Below are 24738 nucleotides of genomic sequence, written 5' to 3'. Positions count from 1 at the left end.
TTGTGAAGAAAACACCTCCGCAGCTGTAACTGCAGCCCAAGATAGCTCTACAAAGTATTGTGTTTTTTTCCCCCTCAATTTCAAAAACATCATGTGTAGAAATGTACGGAGCTCTAGAGGGGTCATCGCAAAATGTTTTGCATGTTGAGAGAATGTGCGCTCGTTTAACTATAGTGTGAGCTCATTTTACTAAATTGAGCTCTCATTTTAAGCATAGTAAAACGAGGGCACAATTTATTAAACGAGTGCACAATTTACTAAAACGAGAGCAAAATTTAGTGAACATGGTTATAGAACATTGTGTGCACGATCTACTTAAACATGGCCACAATATGTAAAACGTGCACTCAATATTGTCTTGACACATGTAAACATGAGCACATTATAGTATATTCGAGATCTCGATCTACCAAAACGCACCCACGATAAATTAAAATGTGTGCTCGAATAAGTTTTATTAATTTGAGGACTCAATTAAAAGAAAACGTGCTCACAAATTATCACGACCTGAAAAAAAATATCACTTAAAGTGAGCTCTCCTGGGCTCTGTAGTAGAAATGTAATGAAGTGTGGAAAGGTTAAAGGGGAGTAAGACTGTGTTTCTACTGTTGGTCTGAACCCGTCCTGTTGCCTTCATAACGGTTCTCCTTGTCTTCATCTGACCAAACGCGCCTCAGGTGAACGTAACGTCAAAAGAAAAAACCTTAAACTCAACTTTTTCTTTCTCAGCCACCGGATCCCGAAGGAGCAGTGGTGGCTCAAGCTGCGTCCTCTGATGAAGATCCTGGCCAAGTACAAGACGAGCTACGACGTGTCCGACGCCGGCCAGCTGGAACACGTGACCCGGGTTCGGCCCAAAGAGAGCGACGCCTCGGCCGGAAACTGAACCGCCGGCGGAAAGGCAAAGCTTTACTCCCACAGGAACCCGGCTTCACATTTCAGGGGCAGCTGCTCACACGCTGATTGATTGGCAGCAGGTAGATTAGGAGAGATTGTTGAGGATAGCAGCAAAATTCAGAAAGGGATTCATGGTATGGCACTTTTCAGCGGGGGGTGGGGGGGATTCTATTTTTTAGATTAAATTCACGAGGGTGGTTTAGGAAGAGCTCTATTTATTTTAAGCAATCTAACATCTAACGTTGTGTTTAGATCTCCAAAGTTGTTGAATATACATATAATATATGCACTTCTCACGATGTACTGTATTTAGGATTTAGTGCCCAAAACGTAGCCTGCTGAGGATGGAAAATGTGTGATTAATTTAGGCTTTTGTCACATTTCACCTGCACTTTGGACCGCATAGTTATTGTCAGACGCCCTAAGGCTGCTTTAAAAAAAAAAAAAAAAAAAACGGAAATCAACGTCGGGGAGGAATCATGCGCACCCAGGAATGTCGACTGCAGAACGCTGTAACCCCGGTGGCTTCAGAGTGTACGTGTGTCGTGTTGTTGCCTTAGCCGCTTGTGTCCGTCCTGGGCTTTTTGTGAGTGTGTGTGTGTGTGTGCGCCTTTATAGTGAATATTTATGTGAAGGCTCCTGATGTAGCTACGGTGTTTCAGCACACTGATAGTGTTAGACTGATGTCCTGTTGCAGAGTAAATAAACCATCTGTGGTGTGTCAAAGGCTGGGTGTTGTGTTGATTTGGTAAATGGAGAGAACCATGCCTTAAAAATGTGTTTTTTTTTTGTTTTTTGTTTTTTACAAAGATTTTTTTTTTTTTTATCCCAATACATCTTGATTCAGTAAAGATAAACTAGACAGTAAAGCTCATTTATTTCAGCTACTCGGTTTTTGAGACTTGGATGAATTACACCAACGGTGATGCATTTCAAATTTGTGTGGCTTTAATGAAAACACAAATCAGTTTCTCAGAAATTGGAATAATAAAAAAAATGTTTTAAAGGATTTTTAGTAGTGAAATGTCGGCCCTATAAAAAGGTATCTCCATGTAATCTACAGAAAACGCACTCAGTACTTGGTTGAGGCTCCTTTTGCATGAATTGCTGCATCAATGCAGCGCGGCACGGAGGTCTGTGGTCCCTCAACTTCTTTCTTACTATACTGCACACTTTGGGGTTAAGGCAAGGAAAGATCGGACCCAATCAATCACAGTAATACTGCCAGTAAAGCAAGCATTGATACACCAGCATCTGTCCGGGTAGATGATTGCTTTGACTTCAGGAAACGATTGACCAACACCAGCAGATGATAAGACTCAACTCACCGCTGACCGTGGAAACTTTAAGCAACATAGATTAGCGTTGATTTCAAAGAGAAATTCAAACTTTACTCTTATCAGGATTTAAAAAAAAGGGGACTTTGGACCCACTGAGCAAAAGTCTGTTTTATTTTCTCCTCAATAAGAAGCTTCTGCCATCTTAACGAGGATCCCAGCATTAGGAAACCTAAATTAACAGCATTAGGTGCTTGAAACAGATCACTCTGTGCGTTACAAATGTAACATTAGTCTGACTTTATTAACAGATTTACTGAAAGATAAACTGACCTTATGACGATATTCAAGTTTAAATAGACAGGCGCACTTGGTGTCCTGTGATTTGGACCCAACAAGGGATCTTCTTCCACCGTTATCAAGGTAGTTTTGGTCGTTTACAAACTCTGTTGGATGAATTTGTGAAGAACACTGGAAGCAACAAAACTCCTTCATGATAATAGATCTCCATAAAAGAAGACACGGTTTAATGAGAACGGATGTTTAGTGATTGTACTTTAACAGGACAACACAGATCTAGCTTTGCAGTGAATGTAATACTGTAACAAGTTTCAATAAAAATGCACATAATGGAACAGACAAAAGGTTTCTATTGCATGTTGAAAATGAGTCAATTTTCTTATCTTGATGTTGTGCGCTTCAGCTTCTTGCCAGCAAGTTTAAAAAAAAACAAAAACAAAAAAACAACAACTTTGTTTTGTTTTCTGTATAAAGTCCTTTCAAGCCACGTTTCCAGTTATAAGAAGTGCGTTATTTTAATATCCACGTTGGATCCTTCTTGATTGCATCGTTCTCTGGACCCAGGATGGCAAATCCACAAGTGCTCTGACCGACGCCGAGGTACCTGCAGGAAAACCCAAACGTCCGGTTCTTAATTCATCTGCAAGAGCTTCTCAAAGACCAATTAGGACTTCAACAGTGAAGCCATAGAAACAAACTTGGACCGTTTTTACCTCTCGGCCACATCCACCAGGCTTTTATGATCCACAGCAAAGAGCCTTTCTCTGTAACTCTGCTTCATCTCATCCGTGATCCCACTGAGAAAACGACTCACTCCTGCTCCACAAACACACTGGGATCAGCTTCTAAGTCAAGGCTCAAGTTATAGATAAAAATCACAGCTTCCAACATTTAACTGTTTATTGTTCTTGCCAAAGGTTAAGAAAAAAAGAGCAATAATCTGCAAACCAGGCTGAAAATTAAGTTAAAAGGAAAAGAAAACGCAGGAAAAAGTTAATCAGAAAAGTTATAATGAACAGGAAGCAGATTGGACCCTGAGAAATACGACTAAAATGTTACAAAAGCGTCAGAAAATCAGCTGCAAACAAAACCAAAAGAAGTTGGAGCATCGTCACCTTTGTCTGCCGGAGCCACAGGCGAATCCACAGCCGAGAACACGGAGAGCTTGGCTTCATCGATGTCCTGCTGAGAGAACTGCCCAGATTTTGCCCAGTCGGCACCTTTCCGAAACGCAGACAACGTCTGCACCGAGTTTGGATCCCTGGAGATCCAAGAAGAGACACAAACTTTAGTCAGAATTTTAAACATTCCCAGTGCTTTTATAAAAGTTGCTACACTTTAAAGGGAAAGTTTGATTTCTGAGAAGTAATTGAGGAAAAAAAAAGAAAAAAAAAAGAAAAAAGAAATCAAACGGCATGAAGCTGGAATCCTGACCAGAAAGGTCCAATATCCTGAGCCAACTCTGAGCTCAGCTTAAATACGGACGCTACACATAAGACATGGTGGAACTAGCAGGAATTCACTTTTTGCTTCACTTCTGATGGTTTTTAAAGCAAACTACTGTTAACTCTGTGTTAACATGTTTCTTTAGTCTTTGAATGCAAAGGAAAATGCAACATTATACTTGTAAATTCAACACAGTTCTTGATCAGATGGACGCTTGAGGTCCTAAACGCACAAATCAAATTTATATATTCACAGGGATGCAAAAAGTACATTGAAAGCTGTGAGTTTGGCAAAAATGAGAGGCGTAAGATACATTTGGTATTCACCATAAGCTGCCTCACCCACTTTTCATATTAGAGGAGCCTGCAGGGGTCTTTGTTAATCAGAATTTTGGGTTTCATTAGCTTTGAGGCATAATCACCTAAACTAACAGAAATAAACACGTACCTCTGTGTGCACTTAATACATGAGTTTTCCGTTTGGAATTGAATAATAAATAAATGAACTTTTTGATGATATTCTAATTTATTGAGATGCACCTGAAAGCTCAGAGATGTCGCATCCATCTACCAGAAGAATCTTAATTATAAATTAAAATAATGATTTATAACGGATAAGGACCTAAGATGATTAGAGAATTTTTACTTTGCATTACGAGAATAATTAATATTGACTAGATCAGGCCCACCTGTAGGAGTAAAAGCAGAACACGCCACTTCCTCCCATTCTGGCTCCGCCTCCATAGGCTCCGCCCTTCTCCCGAATTTCTCCGTGAAGAAATTTGGCCGTCATCATTCTTGCCAAGATGCACAAACTGATACGGACGAAAGATGGGAACCAGAATGAGCATAAACAGTTATTTAAAAATGTCAAACTGTAAAACAAGCCAAGCAGTAAATTAGATAATTTCACACACTGCAAAAACTAAAAATAAGTAACGTTTTCTTAAAATGAGTGTATTGGTCCTTGATTTGAACAGGTAAAAAAGATGATGTGCTAATGGAATAAGATTTTTGCACTTAAAATAGGAACAATTCATCTCCATCTTATTTCAAGTGCAAGATGTCAAATTATCTTATTTTAGAGGTCAAAATACTCATTCCATTGGCAGATAATATTATTTACCTGCTCACATCAAGGACAAAAACACCAATTTTAGGAACATTTTACTCATTTTTAGACCCGTTTTTGCAGTGCAGTACAGGGTACACAGTGAAATCCTGTTAACTAAACTAAAGTCAGAGTAGAAACGTAACCATTCATCAGTGGACTTTCCTCTACTAACCGTCTTACCTGGCATAATCCTGGTGGCAGAATGGGACGGTACGAACGCTCTCACTGACAAAATTAACGTGGAAGGGCATCTGGAAGAACGTTTTCATCAGACATGGCTGGAAACTTGGCTCCTGTAGAAGCAGAACGACTTCACTTTAAACTTAGTTTAACATAGAAACTGTTGCAACACAGCCTTTTTTCCCTCTTTAAACAGAAAATCCTCTTTAATATTTAGTTATTGTGTGACTAGAAATGATATCTTGTCTATGATAAAAGCAGCTTCAACAACACCGCAAAATTGAACTAAAAGTAAAATGTTCTTGAAATGAGTGCATTTTTCCTTGATTTGAGCAGGTAAATGATATTATTAGCCAATGGAATAAGATTTTTGCAGTTAAAATAAGAACAGTTCATCTCCATCATCTAATTTTAAGTGCAGGATTTCTAATTATCTTATTTTAGGGGTAAAAATAGTCATTCCATTGGCAAATAGTCTTATTTAGCTGCTCAAATCAAGGAGAAATAAATTTATTTCAAGAAAATTTTACTTACTTTTAGATCCCTTTTTGCAGTGAATTGTTGGCATTCCTGGTGAAAAAGGGTCAAATTTCCCTGATGTTGGAAAAAGGCGACGCACAAGTTTGCTCAGAGATCAGATGTAGCTCCTCACAAACCCCATTCTGTGCATCTGAACACAAACTTGAGTCTTTTGATGCCGAACTTACCGCTATCAGTTTCCTACTTGGACCAGAATCGTTCAGAGGGTCCAGCGGTTTCTGCAGCCAAGAAGCAAAAATCCATGAACGTCTGCAAACATTGAGGTTTTTTGTGAGGAGTGCAGCGCTGCAATCCGTCACTGAACGCCTTACCTTAACAATATTTGCTCTGACAGGTTTGCGTTCTTTTCTGTTTGCAGCGATATCTTTAATAAAACTCTCCAACTGTGTGGCTGAGTCAGATATTTTCTGCGGCGTCGCATTGATGGCACACCTGTTAGAATACGCATAGAACAGGAAATTAAACATGCTAAATGAAGCATTAAAATCACAAAAACCAGTCGAGTGATGTGACTATAGAAAAAAAGAGATAAACTTCAAGGATTCAATAAAACTTTGTTGTTAACCTACAGGAAACTCCATGAATGAGCTCACCTCATGTTCTCGGGGTTCAGAATGTGTTTCTTTATTCTGGGTAAAGTTCGGATGACTTGACTGAGATCTGGCATCTCGGCTATCCTCTTCATAAACTTCACCTAATAGTCAAATGAAAATATAAAACCTGATAAGTAAAACTACAAGAGTGACGGTAGAAGAAAATGAAACTGTTGGTTATCTTTCAGTCAGCGTTGCCCAGTCCTGTAGTAGCAGCGTTTCCCCACTTAGCTTTCCATTAATATCACAGAATACAGCTTTATACCAGCAGCCATCTTCTGACTGTCTTTTTACATTTCTGTCTCTGTCGTTTAAATTTAGTTTATAATAATAGAGTTTACACAGACGTGATCATCCTCATTTGTATGAGGCAAACGTTATCGGAATATTGAGGTAATCAGCGCAAAACGTGAAACAAACAACAGAAAAGTGACATTTATCTTGTTGGATCCCGCGCTCCCGACGCTAGCGATACCAATTCTGTCGGGGAGGATTGTCAGTCATTTATACGCATTTCTCTTTTTAATGACCGCCCTGTGTTCTCCCATCAGAGCAGGCTCCACCGACGTCTTCACGGCCAGCAGCCGCTCAGCGATCCCGACTCTGTGGGAGTTTTTGGTGCAGCCATCCTCTGCAGCTGGGCCCGTTTACAAAACGTAGAAATATTTACCAAGGCAGGTAAATTATGTCGCGACTCTACCCTGCGCTCCCACCTGGCAGGAGTGTGAGTTTACCTGAACGTGAACGCACGCGACTCTGAGCTGAGACTAAAGCAGCGAAGACTCAGCTTAGGAGAGACATTAAAAGGCGGCTGATCACCTGGTTGCACCGAGCTGACAATTTAAACGTCATGGCTGAGCGCACTTATTGGCTGGATTTCCCACAGCAGACACCCGCTGCCCACCTGTCAGTCTGTGGTGCAGAAAGACTGACGCTGCAGGAGTTTGCGAGTCGCTGCTGCCTCGGAGACTTCTTCCTGCCGAGCGGTTTATAGGGACGTAAAACTGAGCTCTGCACGTACCGCCATTTAGAAAGGCTAATAATTATAACGAAATTAACCCTGAACACGCACAGACATAATAATTCACTACATGTCGTGACATTCCCTCCTACTCGCTGAATGGGAGGGAAAACACTGAGTAGAATGAAGGGACTGGTTTAGATCCATTTCTCCGTTAACTCCAAAACATCCAGCGTGAACGTCACACTGAGGTGCAAAGATTTACCTGCTCCATCCCACCAAAGGTCTCCTGCAGTTCTCCAGCCAGCGTCAGGTGCCGGCCTGCTCTGGTCATGGCGTACATGTGACCGGAGGACGATATTCCGTTCGCCAACTCCTGCGCCGCCATCATCACCAGCACTCGGAGGCGCTCTTCGTTGTCGAAATGAGGGCTGAAAGAGTTACAGGAAAAGTCTGTTGTTTTTTTTCCCCTCCATGCAAAGGCAATAATCCTTCATCCGGTTGGTCACATCCATTCACCACCGGTTGGCAAATTTAATAGAAAACACTTTTTGAATCCATGAACAACCTCCTGGTATAATCCTGCTTTATTTGACTACGTTCCTTATCAGAATTAGTAGAGCCTGTTTAAAATGGATCATAACTATTCAACAGGGTTGAGGTGGAGGCTATTAATGAAGCTTAATGTTTGCCTGCACATGTCTAAGATCCATGTCCTGCTGGACCCAACCGATTTAAATAAGTCTCATCACTTCTGATACGAGATAACAGGTCAAATATGCAGAATAATGGCAAAAGCCTAACAGGAAGTGTGTTTGCATCCCGAGGAGCTGCAGGATACCGGAGGTCTGATTTACCTGTTGAATATGTCGCTCCACAGCTGAAACATGTGAGGAAGGTTCGTTTCCAGGCAGGAAGAGAACAGGAGGACCCCCTAGAAAAAGACAGCAGGAATAAATCACATTTAAATCTAAGAAAAAAAAAAAAACACATCAACTGGTAACACCTTTAAAATTCATATTCTCTTCTTCTTAATCCACAGATACAGATCAAAAATTTTATTTAACTACACGCCTCATCGTTTATTCACTGTGCAATACAGCAACACCATAATTTCCATATTCAAATAAGAGTTTCTTTTCATATTTTACTCTATTTTTATACCAAAATGCAAACAACTGTAGTTGGTGTTTGCCTCCTTACTCTCGAAGCTGCTGGAGATTCAATTACCCTGAGGGAGGCATCAATAAGGTGAAGTACAAGACTTTCTACATGGAGACCAACACGGTGAGTCCTCATAAACGATTAAGAAAAAAAAAAAAAAAGGTCTGTCCACATGACTGAAAAAGGCTGTAGTAGGTATGCCGGGCCCATTGGTGGCGCTGTGACACTGACAAATAAGCATCCAAAGAACACAGGACATGGACAGATATGTCAGAGAAGTTTCAGGGGCATTTTTGGGTCACTTCTGCAATTAAGCTATTTCTGCAAGTCATCTCCGGTTGAGTAAGGTCAGCGTTTATTTACACTGGATGCCGTTGGCTCTAAAAATGGGTGCATTCTTATTTAGATCTCATAAAAAGGTGATTTATCTATTCCTCACCATGCCACTATGTTAAACTGGGAGGATAGTATGATGAAACGTCCAAATGTTACAACGAGCAAAATGTTTTCGTACTTCGAGACTGTATAAAAAATATTTTAATCATGTAAAGCACTTTGCATTGTCTCTGTACTAAAATGTGCTATACAAATAAATTTGCCTTGCCTTCAGACTGCAGACATTGAAAAAAAAAAAAAAAAGATACGTATCTTAATTAGTACCACATATGGAAGTGGTACAGTTCTGACTTTTTTGGTGGTGAAAAGATCGGAATTGGGCCGTTAACGCTGCCATGAAAAACACACAAATGGGTCGCATTTCCCTGCTGTGTCTCCTGCCTTTTCGCTTTAAAATCAAATACTACCAATGGCTCATTTCTGTGATGGTATCCCCTTTAAAAGACAAGGCTTAGGTTTATCTCTCTTCCAATAAGCATTAGACGACAGAGCTTCCATGCTGAGACCAACCTGCTCAAACGTGTCCATCTGGGTGGAGTCAGGGATGACCTGCGTGGAAACAGACATCCCTCCCGTCCTCAGCTCCATCTGCTGGGCTTGCTGCCTGTAATCCAGAGCTCCACAGCCCATCCTGATGTAAACAAAGACAACAATTAAAACTTTTACAATCTGTTGGTGCCACTTATTCATTTTGTCCCCCAAACAAATTTGAGACAACATACAGGAAACATTGCAAATTTTTTACTTGAATCCACCATGTTGACATTATTCAGTTAGCATTTAACTGTATAGCAGAAAGCACTTTTATGAAGAGTTATGAGTGGATGTCTCTTTAAAGACAAAGCTCGAATCACACTGAAAACATTTCATGAATGTTCTCAAGTGAAACACATTTCAGAAACAAATCTTGTCGTCTGCAGACAGATCTAACTGCACAGATATCAGTCAAGCCACCAAAAAGACCCCGACGTAGCAGAATAGTGTTTTTTTTTTTAAACACAATTAAGATGATGATCCTTGTAGCAAATGCAAACACTAATTTTTCTGTCTCCTGGCTCAGTGCTCCCATGTCTCCTTCCTGTCCTCTAACCCCCAGTTGTTTGCAGCAGATGGACACCTAATGAAGGCTGCTTCTGCAGAAGTCTTTCTATCAGAAAGACAGTTGTTCCTCTCCACTGTCACCTCATGTTTGCTCAAGAGGAAAGATCCCTGCAACTAGGCAGGCTTCAATAAAGTGTAATTCATCCCAGAAAATCAAGTTTAAACTGTATAAACTGGGCTTAAGGGTGATATTTTAGTTATACTGGGCTTTTTTTTTTTTTTTTTTTTTTTTTTACATTTTCATGCAAATGTGTTTAGTTCTGCAATATTTGTCTTAAAACCATGTTAGTGCTGCCATCTTAGGGTTGAACGGTGGCTTTACAGTTTCATTTTCCCATGCTTTCATCACTCAGCAGCTGGAATCACAGCATAGAGAGCATTAATTGTGTTTAGCGTTTTTTAACTGTTTAAACTGCTTTTGAAGCAGCCTGTGTCGGAAATGATGCTGCCAACATCACTTTATCACTCAGAAACTGGACCCATTCTGACCTCCTGTGCCTCGGCAGCGCCCACTTCAGGTTTCGCTGAGTCAGCGGCTTGAGCTGATGAGACTCAACCCCGCTGGGATCCACAAACATCTCTCAACTTCAGTTAAGTGGGGTAAGGGACACAACACGTCCCTTTCCCTCGTCCTGACCGCAGCCGCGCTTTAACCCCCACCGATCCCACACTTTGCCTTGTCTCTTGGAAACGCCGACTTTGGTGCCATGTTTCAAAACTGGGAGCGCATTAATGCCTCAACATCGGGGCGAGTTACACTTTAAATCGACAACTCTCTACAAATGGTTATTATGTGAACTGAATCTGAGCGAATTGTATTACAAGTAGGATTACCTTGAACTGCATGTAATTTATTACGACTCAAGTGTATGATTGGATTGCGTTGAAATTTAATTATTTGATTACAATTAATTCTGCACCACATTGGAGTTTGATAAATAAAAATGTAACTTTTTTTATGCTTGTAAAGTATGTTTAGATGATGTTTCCTGTGAATGGTTGCTATACAATCAAATTTGACAGGTTGAGTAAATGCAAACAAACAAAAAGCCTTGGTGCATAAATCTTATTTAGCAGTATTTAAACTCTTAAGACCAAATAATTATAGCCACAAATTGGCTTTTAGATAACTAAAAAGGATCAGTTTCTCTTCAAACTTATTATATATTTTTATTATTGAGGTTTACCACTGGTCAAAGATATACTTTTGAAGAGGAACTAATTTTTCCACCCGTCTTTACATGTGTCTAAAAGCCTGTTTGGACCAAAAATAGGCTTTTAGACACATTTCACATAGAAGTATCATCATCATTGTCTCAGGTGTAACTCACTTGGTGATGATGCTGCAGAAGAGCGGCACATAGACCCTCAGGTCCTCCGGTAGGGTGTTAAGACTGCACATGGCTCTGAAGTACACCAAACCATTGGTGGGCTGCTCACAGTACTGAACCGGAACATATGCTTTGGCAACGAAGAACACACGCCATCAGACAAACAGACACGTTTTCTTACACTTAAAATGACATAAAGAGTGAAGCTCTGTACCTGCTGTGCTCATCTGAACCGCAGTGATGGGTATCGTTGGCTGGATGTCGGACACTTGGAGAGCAGGTAGACACGAGGCATCCTGAGTTTTACTCTGAGTTTCCAGCAGCTTCAGACCTTTTCAGGAAGAAAAACACACACATCAATAAAAAAAAAAAATAAAAAAAAAAAATAATAATAATCTACTTTGATTGGTTAGACTTTAGCCCTGAAGGTGATTGAGCAACAAAGCTCATTTTTTCAAAAATTTAAAGGATTACAGGAAATTTAACCCATCTTCTCCATTCTTAATGGAATATTAAAAACACAAATAAATAGTGAATCACTGACTGCACAGCTAGGAATCTATAAACTTGGCTCGAAGAGGAACAAAAATCTGCATGTCTTGAAGTGAATGCGGTTACATTTCTCATAAATCTCCTTTCTATCGCTGTCGGTCAGAGCAGAGATCTTGTCCCGAAGCTTCTCCGCCTCAGCCTGGGCTTGCTTTTCCAGGTACGCCTCGTCAGGACTCATCCTCAGGGTCAATCGATGAGTGTTCTCCTGCGCAAGTCATTGATTGAAGGCAATAATTAACATTTAATTAAAAGGTCATGCTTTTCTATCCTTAAACATGACTTCAATTGGCCTTGTTAAATAAAAAACAGGTAAAGTGTCTCAAGTTTAAATGTGTCTATGCAATGAAACAGAATAAAATCAAATACATAAAATGTGCATTATCACTTTCACAACATAAATATATGGTAGGCACTGCTAACCATCTAAAATTACGTAAAATATGTTTTTTTTTTTAAAAAGCCGTTATTACAGCTGCAATATAATTTTGAATGTCAAAAGCAGCTCATTCAACGGTGGCTGATTAAGCCAAGTCTGGTTTTATTTACCTTAAAGTAGTGTCTGACTTTGTCCTGAAGGAAGCGGGGGTTTTCTTTCAGAGCCTGTCTGAACTTTGCAACATTGCTGCTGATGCGGAGCAGCTCTACGGGGTCTCCATCATGGTTCCAGGATGAAGCTATATACTATAAGAAACGGGCACAAACAAGCAAATAAAGCAGGAAGACAAACCCGACAGATAAAAACTGATGACACCCAAACGTCCTTGAATTATTTCACTTGAAATATAAACCTCTTGTTACAGCTGCTTTGGTGATTATGGGTTCGGTACAACCGAGGAACAGTCGATGTAAATAAAAAATGCTACATAAAAAACTCTGACACGTTTAAATTTGTGACTTGTGTAAAAATATACAGTTACCAGAAGATAAATAGGGTTCAATCACAGAAAACCATGAAATTCTGTCTACACCAGTCTTTCTGACTGAACGCAGAATCCTTGGATTCCTAAAAATAATTTGAAATAAAGGTTGGATACAGACGACGAACTCACTGAGGCCAGAGAAAGGCCGAAGTTTGTGGATTGATGTTTAATCTGGATCTCAATCTTATGAAGAAGAGCCTCAATCCTCTCATTTTCAAAGCCGTTCCTGCAACAAAACATTTAGTTACACGTTTATTCACACTTTGAAATGTGAAAGAAGTTGATAAAAGGGTTTACAACCCTCTTATAATGCAAAGTCGTCTGGAAAAAATTAAATTGTACAGTCCTAATAACCCGATATGACATTTACCCTGTTACAATAAAACAATAAATCTAATAGTTTGTTAAAGCAATTATGAGGCAGGTAGGAACCGAGGAAGAAAGGACACAAAAAAAACAAAGGAAACTGTACATATTGAGACAATGTTATAGGGATCAAAGTCTAGAAATAAGATTATTCTTATTTTCTTTGCCCGTACTGAATCCAGATCTGGAAAAAACCCAGAGGTGTAACAACACATTGACCCATATCGATTAAATGATTAACGATCCAATTACATTGATACAAAACGAAAACCTCCATCTACATCATCATCTTTAAGAAACGCCTTTATTTTGAAATTCACAAAGCATGAGGCTACAGTAAACAGGTGGATTATTATTATTATTATTATTATTATTATTATTATTATTATTATTATTATTATTATTAGTAGTAGTAGTAGTAGTAGTAGTAGTAGTATGCTATTTTTAGTTCAATGTCAGTAAGAGCTCATAAATAAAAATTTGTCAAATCATAAATTACTATCAATGTAAATAATTGTGTTAGATGGGCAGATGAAACTGCATCATATTGATCGCAGACTTGTGAATTGAATAAAACTGAAAGCATATTATGACAGACTTTGTGGCATTGGTAAATATCGTATAATCATTATAACAAATCGATATAACATTGTATGGTGAAAAGCTTGTGATTTACACCCCTAGAAAACACTAAAATAAAACCCTTTAATGTTTGCCTTTAGTTTCCATTCCCCCATGTTTTATTTTGTTTCTACATTTTATTCCAAGTTGTTTTATTTTCCTATGTTTTAATTATGTAAAGCACTTTGCACTGTCTTTGTACTAAAATGTGCTGTATAAATAAACTTGCCTTGCATAAAACATTTTATAGACTTAAACAGGAAACACCTAAACAGGACTCACTCTATGATCTCATCAATAGTTTGGTTGATGATTTGTTTGACCCTCTCTGTGTCCTGCTCAGCCATCCCCTGCAGGCCGATGCTGAAAGACGCCTCCTTGGTGCTCCCGTCGTATCTGCGTCGAGTTGACACCAAACAAAAACATTCATTACGACACGACATTCACATAGCTAATTATTCTTCCAAACAAACCCGGGTAACTAATGGCCGTGCACAAACCCAACAACAGAGGAGAAGTCACTTCCTATCTTGGGTTCTATGAGAGATTTGTAGAAGGGCGAGTTGGGTCCAGAGACCATAAGTGAGGACAGCAGGCTCAGAGTGAATCCTTCGAAGGCATTTGTGATGCTGGGAAGAGAAACGGCAACGACGGGTTAGACTGAAAAACGTCACAGCTGGTTCTCCAAGGAGAGAGACTGAAGGCGGATCTTACTCTCCCAGCAGGTAGCTCATGCAGAGCGTGTTCTGCTTGGTCGGATCTGGAGCCAGAGCATCAGGGCTGCAGGTCACATGGTCTTCTCTCTGGAAAAAGAAGATTAAATCAACAGTGATATGCAATATGCTGGTGAAGATTCTCAGTCATCCAGGTCATGATCATTCCAAAAAAAAAGTTAAAAAAAACAAAAACCGGACTTTTTTGCCGAAGTTTGAAGACGTTTCACTTCCCATCCAGAAAGCCATCTCAGTTCAAATGTCTGGAGTAGTGTGGAGATCCGAGCTTTATATTATTGGTTGCATGTCATCTAAGCCATAACAAAAGGCGTTGTTATGGCTTAGATGACATGCAAATTAAACCAAAACTGGTCCACCCATTAGGTTTAATTTGCATGTTATCTAAGCCATGAAGTCTTTTTGGGCAATAGTATAAAGCTTGGATCTCCACACCACTCCAGACATATGAGTTGAGAAAGCTTTCTTTTTTTTTTTTTTTTTTTTTTTTTTTTTCCCCCAGTGTCCTGTCTAGCACTATGGCAATAGGAATTGATATCTCAATGCCAGATGGAGCTCGACAGATTTTGCTTTTACAAGTGGAGCAAACAGCTTTCGCCATAGTGCTCCACTTGATTTATGCTTGTAAATAGCTTTATTATGATTCCTGCAAGGAGAATTTCAAATTATATGGACATGACAATGGGAGAGTAAAGGAAGAACAAAAAGTGAAAGAAAAGAAAAAAAAGAGTAGAGGTGAAAGAAAGAGGAGATAAAAGGAAGAGAATGATAAAACGTCCTCTGTCTGCTCCATCACCTGGAAAGAGACACAAAAAGAACAGCACAACCAACAGACATAAAGCAACAGATACACTCGAATAACACCTAGATGCCATTGCTAAATCATATATATTATTATGTAAGCTGACATGTGTAATGTGATATTTGAGAAAGCTTTCTGGTTGGGAAGCAAAACGCCTTTGAAAAAAAGTAATAATTTTTTTTTATTTTTTTATTTTTTTGGAGTGATATGTAATGTAAATGATACGCATGTTTGACTTGTGGAAGGAAAATTGTTGGAACCCAAAGACCCTGCATGGGTTGTGAACTTACTGGACTGCTCCAGTGAGGCTGAGATGGGACTTCTGTGTTCGGATTGATGCGATCAAACTTGCAAAGAGCCTCCTCTTGAATCTGCTTCAGGTGATTTTCCAGCGGCAAATCTCCATAGGTGAAGAACCTGGACATTTAAGATAATGAAGGATATTCTTTCAACTCCACGTTTCCATTCATATGCAACCTTGGTGGGAGCTTCGGCTTTTGTGCTTCCTTACCTAGCGTTACTGGGATGGTAGTGTGTGGCGTGAAACTGCTTCAGCTGCTCCCAGGTCAGGTCTGGAATGGCCAGCGGTGCTCCCCCCGACACCACAGAGTAGGTGTGGTCAGGATAAAGCTTGTTTTGAAGGTGCTGCGCGTACAGATACTCGTTGTCCGACTGGAGAACACAAGAAAAGGTTTGAAGGTTTGGCATTCATGAGGTTGAATGTAATCATTTTGGATTTCATGATGGATTCACAATTGTGGGGGAAAAATAATAATTTCAATAAAGCACATAGAGAGGTTCCTCTGACCATAAGCTTTCATTTTAATTTGTTTAAAATTAAAACTGCTAACATAGTGGTATCTACAGACATAGAAATTAGGCACATTCCTCGTAAATGTTACAATTAATAATTCTTCAGGTCCCCGTTTCTTGTCACGCCTCCTAAAGGAATAACGCTCACTATTGGACCTTTTGGTTAGTTGCAGTGTTCTTATTAAATTGATTATAAAACGGGACATTAGACAAAACACGAATATTCCTTTACAGTGTATAATCAATGTAATAATAAAATTACAAACAAAATCAGTTTGTTGTTTTGCAACCCACATAAAACAAAGTCATCTTTTTTTGGCTAAAGAAATGTCCCAAACAAGCAAAATGCCTAGAAAATATCCAAGTGTCGATGCCACTTGGAACAACTGATAAAAAAGTAAAAATAAAACGCTAACGAAAGGAGGTCCAGCAGTTTGTTAAGCCTCTGCTCTTGAAATCAAACTTATCCTTTTAATAAAGTAATACTGAGTGTTGCATCATATTTATCTGACAAATTTATTAACACTACTGTGACATAATGTAACCCAGGAAGATCAGAAAAACGGCGATTTAGCTATGTCTGTTAAGTCTATTTAGTAAACAATTGTGGCTTGAAAGCTACAAACTAGTTTGTTTTAGGGTGCATTCACATCAGGAAAGTCCTGATTTAGCCTGGACCAAAAGTGGATTTTTTTTTGTTTCGGTTTGCTTTCACATTGCACATTTTGCAAGTGAACTACAACTTGCAACAAAGCCATGCGTGTGACAATGGCTGCTCCCTTTGGACAGAAAAGAGTAGGGTGGGACGGAGCACAGACCCGGAAATTTACAAAAAACATGGAAGTCCTGCGTACTGCATTGCTGTTGTGGACTTTTGTGCCGTTGTTACAGCTGTATTATCATTTTGAATGTAAAGAACAGCTCATTGAATGCAAGATTTGTGACGCTACACTTCTGATTTGGAGCAGCGTCTGCAAACACTTGCTCAGTTTTCCCCAACCCACAGTAGTACCGTTAGCATCACTAATTTCTGCCTACAACAGTGGCTCATTAAACCAAAAAAAGCTGCATTTTCCTGCAGGGATCAGATGGCACCAGAGTCTGTTTGAAAGCGGACCAAGACCACTTCAAAAAGTGAGTCTCGGTCTTGTTCACTCGAGTGTATTCACACCTGCACAAAAAAGTTCAGAACAAAGTGGGGGAAATGGACACTGGTCCATTTAAAGTGGACCAAATGTGGCAGCTGTGAATACACTAACCTCTAAGTTAACGTCATCTAAGTTTTAAATGAGATCAATGACAATACTTTAATAGAAGGTGACAGTGTAGATTTCACCATTATGACAGCCAGGTAGATGCTGGACCCAAAATAATTTGACCTGTGTGTTTGAAACAAAAACAAAAAACAGCAGTTGTGTGCATGCTGAAATATCATGTGACGGCGATCATGACTTACAAAGACTCCTTTCATCTCATTGAACACCACTCCTTTAAAGACCAGTGGGGAGCTGGGGTCTGTAGGATCTTCGTTCTCAAGCCTCCAGCCTTCCTGCCTGCAAAGTTAAACCATAAAACACTTCATTTAGGCACTTTATAGTAAAAGAAAAACAAAAAAGTGTTTTAGAAACTAACCAGAGAAATAAACGACAAGATTTAAAAAAAAAGATTTCACAATAGCAATAATGTAGCAGAAAATCATTTTTTTTTTTTTTTAAATCTTGGTATTATTCTAGTGGATCAAAGCTAATTAGATGCTCATTTCTGAATATATTAATGTATCTCAAACATTCAAAAGACAAATAAACAAAGAGGATCTGATTTATAATTAATCTTTTTGAGTGCTTTAAACGAGCATTATGAGACTTAGCCAGTAACTAATGTACTGATACACACTTTATGTAAGATCCAACTAGAACTTCTGGAACATTTACATGCCAAAAGTAAAAAGTTTTCATTAAAAAACAAAAAAGTCAAATTCGCATTTAGAACAGCTTAAGGTAACTTAAAAGTAGAAGATAAACAGAATTAAACCAGAGTTCATTGACTCTAGTTGCTTATGGACAACGTGCAGAGCGCAGCGATGCAGCAAAAACTCACCAGAAATCTTGTTCTCGTAAGCAAGGGAAAAAAACGGCATCCAGATAAACTTTAAGAAGATTCTGGAAGTCTTTGCCATTTTGGGTGGAGAACGGATACATAGTGTAGTCACTGGCTGTTCACACAGAAACATAAGGAGTGTCTCAGTTAAGCATTAAAATATCAAGTCATAAATAATGAATCTGCCATTAAAAACAATACATGGTAAAAAAATTTAGAAGGTGAGATAAAACAATTGGTCTTTGCGCTTCCTGTCTAAGAAGCCCGACCAGATTTATGTAATAGTAATAAGTATTACAATAATATGTCAAAAATTAAACCATGAAAGAGTCCTTCCATATATTCTTCTTAAAGTGCATAGCCACGTTATTTGACTTTTTTATTTATGCGTCAGCAGCTCACTCTGGTTGCATACAAAGTTTTTATGAAAGATTATAATGTCCTGCTGCCGTATTAGTTATTTTGAGGTTATATGCTTTGTTTGTTGCTCAGTTTATTTAGCAAATAAAGCCTTTCCTGTTTATTTTTAATAACAGAGGAAATATGTCCCGCGCATGCGCAGCAGGGATTAAAACGAGGAAGCAGCTAACGGCTATTAGCATCTCCCAGTGAAATAATAAAGAAAGGTCCAAGATCGAGTGAGAAAAAGCGCAACAAAATATGATTCCAAGAGGGAAAATACTGGAATGTCACTGGGAATAGAGTATGAACGTTGGTGTTCACTGAAGCAGACGCTAAACCTGCCAAGGCTCAGATGTGACGCAGAGTTGACTGACATGAGTAAATGTTCTGATATGAGGCTCTTAGAGTTGCTGTAGATTGTTTCATTTAATTAATACCGCAGGGGGTCAGGCTCGGTCTGGTATTGTTTACAATTGATTTAATAATCAATCAAACTGACATTATGATAGTTCTGTAATACTGCCAGTAGATGTTGCCACGTCTGTTTATATCTGGTCATCACATCCGAGATTTTTGGTCTTTTTTATAAGCATATTGCGTGGCGATATACCCTTAATCACAAACACTGTACCTGTGAAGGCATTCATGAAGGTGGACAGGGAGCGGTTGAGCATCTTGAAGAAGGGATCCCTGCAGGGATACCTTTCAGATCCACACAGCACTGTGTGCTCCAGGATGTGGGGGACCCCTGTGCTGTCCATGGGGGTGGTCCTAAACTGGACACTGAACAACATCAAAAGGGCAAATTAAAACCATTTCTTTATTTGCAAAAAAAGTTAAGGCTGAAATACTGTTCAAGACGCCACAGAAGCAGCGGCAAGTTTAAAACTGATGCTTAAGCAACCTGAAGAGGTTGTTGGAGTCATCACGGGCTGCATGCAGGTACTGAGCTCCAGTTTTATCGTGGGTTAACTTCACAGCTGTGAGACACAGGTCAGGGACGGCCGCAACCTGAGGACAGGGAGGATAAACAACAGAAACATAAAAAAAAACATGAATTCAGGTCCAATAGACTGAGACACAGGACATTACTCTCTTACAGAGATTGGTGGGCTGCATATAAAGCAATAAAAGTTTACTTAGTTAATTGGGTCTTTTGAGACATTATACAAGGGGAGAAAACTTTCTAAACAAAATCTGACATTTGACAAGAAACCCAAGCAGGAAAGAAACACTCAGATGACGGTAAATTATAAATTTTTGCATCAGCTGGACTGAACCAAGAAAAAGAAAAAAACTACTCCAACCTCTCTGACGGTGAATCCGTGAATTTTCTGTCCCAGCTGGTATTCAAGAGCCTTTTCTCTCGCTGATGAGCTCCTCGGCCTCCATGCTTGCTGCTGGAAATTAAACCTTGGAAACCAAGCACACAGAAACTCAGTCAGATCCTCCAAACATTTGGCTCAAGATCATACATGTGCATATTTACTCTTCCCAGCACCTCTAAAGCGTCAGAACCAAGATAAAAGCTGTATTACAAAAACAAGTACCCCAAAAAAACAAAAACAATGCCATTATCTCAAAGTGAACAATCCACCAAACATTAACGGTTTTAAATACCTGCCGGGGCTCTTTGGCTGAATTTACAGTCTGTTAGTCTAAATTACTACCACAGCTGCAAACAAAAGCCACAAGACCTGACCTCTTTCAGGGTTTCCAGACTGATGCAAACAGCTGAGTTCTTTATTTAACCATTTCCTCTCATGAATCTTCATTTCTTTCATTTTAGAAACAGGTCCTGCTCATCTTTTTGTGAAAAAGAGGCTGTGTTGCTGTAAATTACACATAGTATTAGGCCATTGGGGGAAAGTCTGCATATATATATATATATATATATATATATATATATATATATATATAGATAGATAGATAGATAGATAGATAGATAGATAGATAGATAGATAGATAGATAGATAGATAGATAGATAGATAGATAGATAGATAGATAGATATGCCAGGCCTTTATTAATCACAGACGCGCAGGTGGTCACAGTTCAAGTGTTAAATTAAATATGCTAAATTCTACACTTGAAACTACTTGCAGGACAAAATAAAAAAGTAAATAATAAAGGAAATGCACTCAGAATGTTTTATAACCCCGTCTAAAAGACTTAAAGGGAAAATAAGGAAATAATTACCACTTAAAACGTTAAAAAAAACTCAGATTTTTTTTTTAAAGGGTCCTTTCTAACCTTGTCATTCCCTTAATATAGACGTAAAACAGTTCTTTTTTTTTATCTCAATGCCTTACAAAAAAACCCCGCTGGTTTGGCAAAAAAAAATATTGGTTACAGTCTGGTATGAATAAAATAATGTGCTATATTTGCGGTGCATATTTATGTTTTCCTACGAATATTGATGAAGCTTAAACTCTACACGCAACAACAAGCCTTGGTTTTACGCACGGACGGAACATACCGGGTTCACCCGTTATATACACACCAACTTACCGAGCATGTCGAAGTTTCTGGACAACCGCCTTCGTGAGCCGAAACATTCTTAATTCGCCAGTTTCTAAACTTTACTCCAGTGCGCGTGTGTGTTCGTCATTAAGCTATAACCTACACAGCTCGACCCTCCTTTGAATGAATTCACTGTTAAACAACCAGCATCCCCGCTCTGTGTCCTCTCATGCCGTCTGTTGCCGAGCTGACATCTTGGATACGCCACCATGTAAATATGGCCGCCACGCCGGCACTAATCGCAGATTTCAAACCCATCTGTGCGCCGCTTTAACCGATCCAACCATGTTGGAGCTCTACGGCGCGAAAGGGCGTATCGCTCTTAAACGTCCGTATTTTTGATTGGTCTGCCTGTGAAGAAGCCGTTATATGATTGGTTGAACAACGTCACGTCTGTGAGGTTTCCAAACAATGACGTCACTCGATTTAAAGCGCAGCGGTAGAACAATCGAACTTTGCAGACTGACTAGGTTTTTTTTTGCGAAACCAAGTTTTAAACACTATTTTAACAACAAGTGAGAATAAAATCAGCTGCTTTTGATCTTTTCTTCCCCCTACATTGATTATGTAAAGAAAGGCATGCAATTACAATTCACTTCCACCAGATGTCGCAATGTGAACATTTTTTGGTAGCCAGTGCGTTCAGGACGTTGCTCGCTTTGACCATTTTGTTTTATGCCCAAACGTAGACATTTGTTTTTAAAACTCCACCACTAGCTCATTGCTTACGTACAATGGTATTTGCAGAACTAAACGTAGAATACGTTTTGAGCTCCTTAGTTATAACAGACATTTTCACAAATACCGAAGAAAAAATGCAATTCTCCAAATATTAAGAAATATCAACACTGCTGTATAAATCTTGCTATTTTTAGATGTGTTTGAGCAAAAATGAAATCTTATTCGCACCCGTCTTTGACCTAAAAATGTGACAAAATATGTTAAACAAAAACTTTTGCCATTTAGTCTTAGACTATATATTTTTAAGATAACACTTAATTATTATTTTTTCATGACATAGCCTAAATTTCCCCCCAAAAAATGTTTGACTAACATACAAACTGCTGTGTGACATATAAAACTAAGAATGCACATTGTCCTGAATGCACTGCCCCTGATGTAAAACATGTTGGTGGCAGCGTCATGCTGGGGGGATGCTTTGCTTCCACAGCAACAAGGATCTACTCAGAGTTAATGGGAAGATGGAGCAAAGTTGTTTTGGAAGAAAACCTGTTAGAGCCTGGAAAAGACTCCAGACTGGGGCGCATGTTTACCCTCCAGCAAGGCAATGACCCTAAACATACAACCAGAACTACAATGGGATGGAATAGAACAAAGCATATTCATGTATTAGAATGGCACAGTCAAAGTCCAGACCTAGATCAGATTAAGAATCCGAAATCTAATGTTCCCCGATGCTCTCTATCCAAACTGCCTCAGGATAAAGTAGTTTATAAAGAATAATGGGCATTCTCTACTTTGGCAAAGCATTAAATAAATTAAATTGATTAGGCATAGTATTATGCATTTCCATAATGTGAAATAGTGCTACTAGGAGTACTACTACTACTGCTACTACTTCTTTTATTATTATTGTTATTATTATTGTTGTTATTGTGGCCTCGAAACAGAAGCAGAGATCTGGGAGAAAGCAGATAAACAGTCCAACATGTTGAGGAGAAAATTCAACTGGATGTAAATATTTGCCCTTTTTTGGTATCTAGCACACTCCAAACCCTTTCCACACAAAATCACACAGTGGGGGAGCTGCTAAGTCAGTTTCTTTCAGTTAAACTCAGCTTGTTAATATAGCACCAATTCTCAACACAGGTTGTCTCAAGGCACTTTTGAAGAAAAAAAAAAAAAAGTCAAGTCAAAAAAGTTAATGGCATAACAAAAAATAAAAAAAATAAAATGAAAACAGTTTTATATCATGTGTCTGCACTTTCAAATGGGAAAGTGCAAGGGAAGCAGCCTTGCTGGATATCATAAAGGGATGTCATAAAAAGGATGTAAACCCGTAGAACCACCATGAGATCCTGGAGGACTAGAATAGAAACAGTAGTCATTTCCCCATATGCGCTCTTTCTGCAAAAATCAGCCCGCCTGTACTGAGTACTACTGCGACAGCGACTCCAGTGACTGGCTTTTCATTTTCCTCTCTGAATATCTTTTGAGGCACCCACGGTCATCCCTTGTGTTTCCACTGACAGCATGTGGGAGACTTTCCAGCAGCATGAATAGGAGGCCTTGGCGAGGAGGCAAGAGGCTTTTTCACAGAGCAGCAGACTCCTCCGATTCCAACTTCACAGAGTTACTGCATGTTTATTATCAGAACAAAGAAAAAAGATTGCACAAAAGCGGCTGACGCAGGTAAAAAAAAAAATGTATTAAAAAACTTTATTACACGAAGAGAAACTATCCATGATGAAACATGATTTGGATGTTAATATTTGGTTCTTGAATCTGGGCTTATGCTGGAATGTATCGACGAATAAAAACCCAACAGTGACACAACGTTTACATATTTTCTGCCTTACAAAAAGGAAAATGCTGCTCATATGTAGCAGGTTTTTGCATAAGAAGGATAAAACTGTGGGGTGGAAAATTAACAAACAATTTTACAGTCATTTTTCATTTCATGGGGACTTTAAGGTTGGCAGACGGATTATGTAGGCCTCTTTTAGGCTGACCAAATGCCACGTACCTGCTGATTTTTAAGCCATTATTTAAATAAAGCATTAAATAGATGCCGGTCAAGCTATAAATTAGATTTTTTTTTTTTTTTTTTTTTGCAAAGCTGAAAGGAACAGGATTAATTTCTGCAAACAACCGAAAACATTCTTCAAACCGAATGCAGGTACGCATAGAGAGCGGAACAATCAAATTGCCCGACTCAGCCTGTGTGCATGATATTGGCAGGGATGTAAGTGGATGGCGGTTCGCTGTTGTTTATCTGCTCCTTCCCTCTCTGTAATCCGCGGGATTTTATAAACGTCTGGACTGTCCAGACGCGGTTTCATCCAGGCTCGGGCGATCCATCAGTGTCAAATAGAAAACAAAACCCCCGGCTCTTCCGCCTCCTTTCGTCTTTTACTGCTTCGCCATCCATCAGCAGTTTGCTACGAGTCTGTGTTTCTTTCCCCAGCAACAACTCCCTCCATATTTACAATCAGGCAGGATTTATAGACAAAGATGACAGCACAGGTTAGTCCACTTTGTTCAAAGGCTACTGCTCAGCCTGTTTGTTTTAAATGTAAGACCAGCATAAAATGAATAAAAAAAATATTCAAAGCGCAGTGCCTTAAAAAGCAACCAAATCTCTCAAATTTGATTAACATTATGTTTAAATTCCAATTGATGTATTTTAGCGGCACACAATTCTAAGGGAAAGGATGCCTCAAAAAATCTGAAAACTCTGGCGTGCACATGTGTTCAGCCCCTGTTTCTCTGATAACCCCAAACAAGTGCAATCAATTGCTTTCAGCAGTCACCTCTTCAATTAGTGGATTATTATATTTGCCAAAAGACCAAACACGAAAATCAAACTTTTTGGCCTTCACGGGAAAATGCTATGTGTGGCAAAAGTAAAAAAAAGAAAACCAAAACGGAT

The 24738-nt window shown here is 39.2% G+C and overlaps 2 protein-coding genes across 6 annotated transcripts in view; one reads left to right on the top strand and one right to left on the bottom strand.

The window, feature by feature from the left end:
• Positions 1-1623, top strand: part of LOC118556039 (ATP-dependent 6-phosphofructokinase, platelet type-like) — a 32639-nt gene extending 31016 nt beyond the window's left edge. For all 5 annotated transcript variants that reach the window (XM_036137333.1, XM_036137335.1, XM_036137334.1 and 2 more), the window contains one exon: positions 730-1623. In XM_036137333.1, coding sequence (XP_035993226.1) covers positions 730-886 — 157 coding nt within the window. In that variant the 3' untranslated portion in view covers positions 887-1623. The remainder of the gene's footprint in view (positions 1-729) is intronic.
• A 1038-nt stretch (positions 1624-2661) lies between these two features.
• On the bottom strand, positions 2662-21360 carry LOC105930940 (presequence protease, mitochondrial). Its single transcript, XM_012869393.3, has 27 exons — positions 21114-21360; positions 19911-20016; positions 19508-19614; positions 19235-19386; positions 18202-18316; positions 17561-17657; positions 15803-15963; positions 15582-15708; positions 14473-14561; positions 14259-14387; positions 14041-14154; positions 12901-12997; positions 12398-12532; positions 11918-12056; positions 11514-11630; positions 11300-11429; positions 9378-9498; positions 8165-8241; positions 7573-7738; positions 6347-6447; positions 6065-6185; positions 5921-5971; positions 5214-5326; positions 4609-4734; positions 3590-3735; positions 3188-3290; positions 2662-3078 (listed from the first exon to the last, which is right to left on the bottom strand). Exons 1-27 carry the CDS (start codon positions 21158-21160, stop codon positions 2985-2987), a joined length of 3081 nt encoding a protein of 1026 aa, XP_012724847.2. The 5' UTR covers positions 21161-21360; the 3' UTR covers positions 2662-2984.
• Positions 21361-24738: the final 3378 nt, after the last annotated feature.

Source organism: Fundulus heteroclitus, chromosome 5, assembly GCF_011125445.2.
Source record: "Fundulus heteroclitus isolate FHET01 chromosome 5, MU-UCD_Fhet_4.1, whole genome shotgun sequence".
Classification (NCBI taxonomy): domain Eukaryota; kingdom Metazoa; phylum Chordata; class Actinopteri; order Cyprinodontiformes; family Fundulidae; genus Fundulus; species Fundulus heteroclitus.
Note: the sequence above shows the minus strand (reverse complement) of the source record. Positions and strands in the feature narration are given on the sequence as shown.

Excerpts from the sequence above, each read along its gene's own strand:
- LOC105930940 (XM_012869393.3), bottom strand. The coding sequence starts at position 21,160 with ATGTTTCGGCTCACGAAGGCGGTTGTCCAGAAACTTCGACATGCTCG. Across the intron at positions 19,387-19,507 it reads GACTCCAACAACCTCTTCAG|TGTCCAGTTTAGGACCACCC; the intron begins GTTGCTTAAGCA and ends GATGTTGTTCAG. Across the intron at positions 14,155-14,258 it reads GACTTCTCCTCTGTTGTTGG|ATACGACGGGAGCACCAAGG; the intron begins GTTTGTGCACGG and ends AACTCGACGCAG.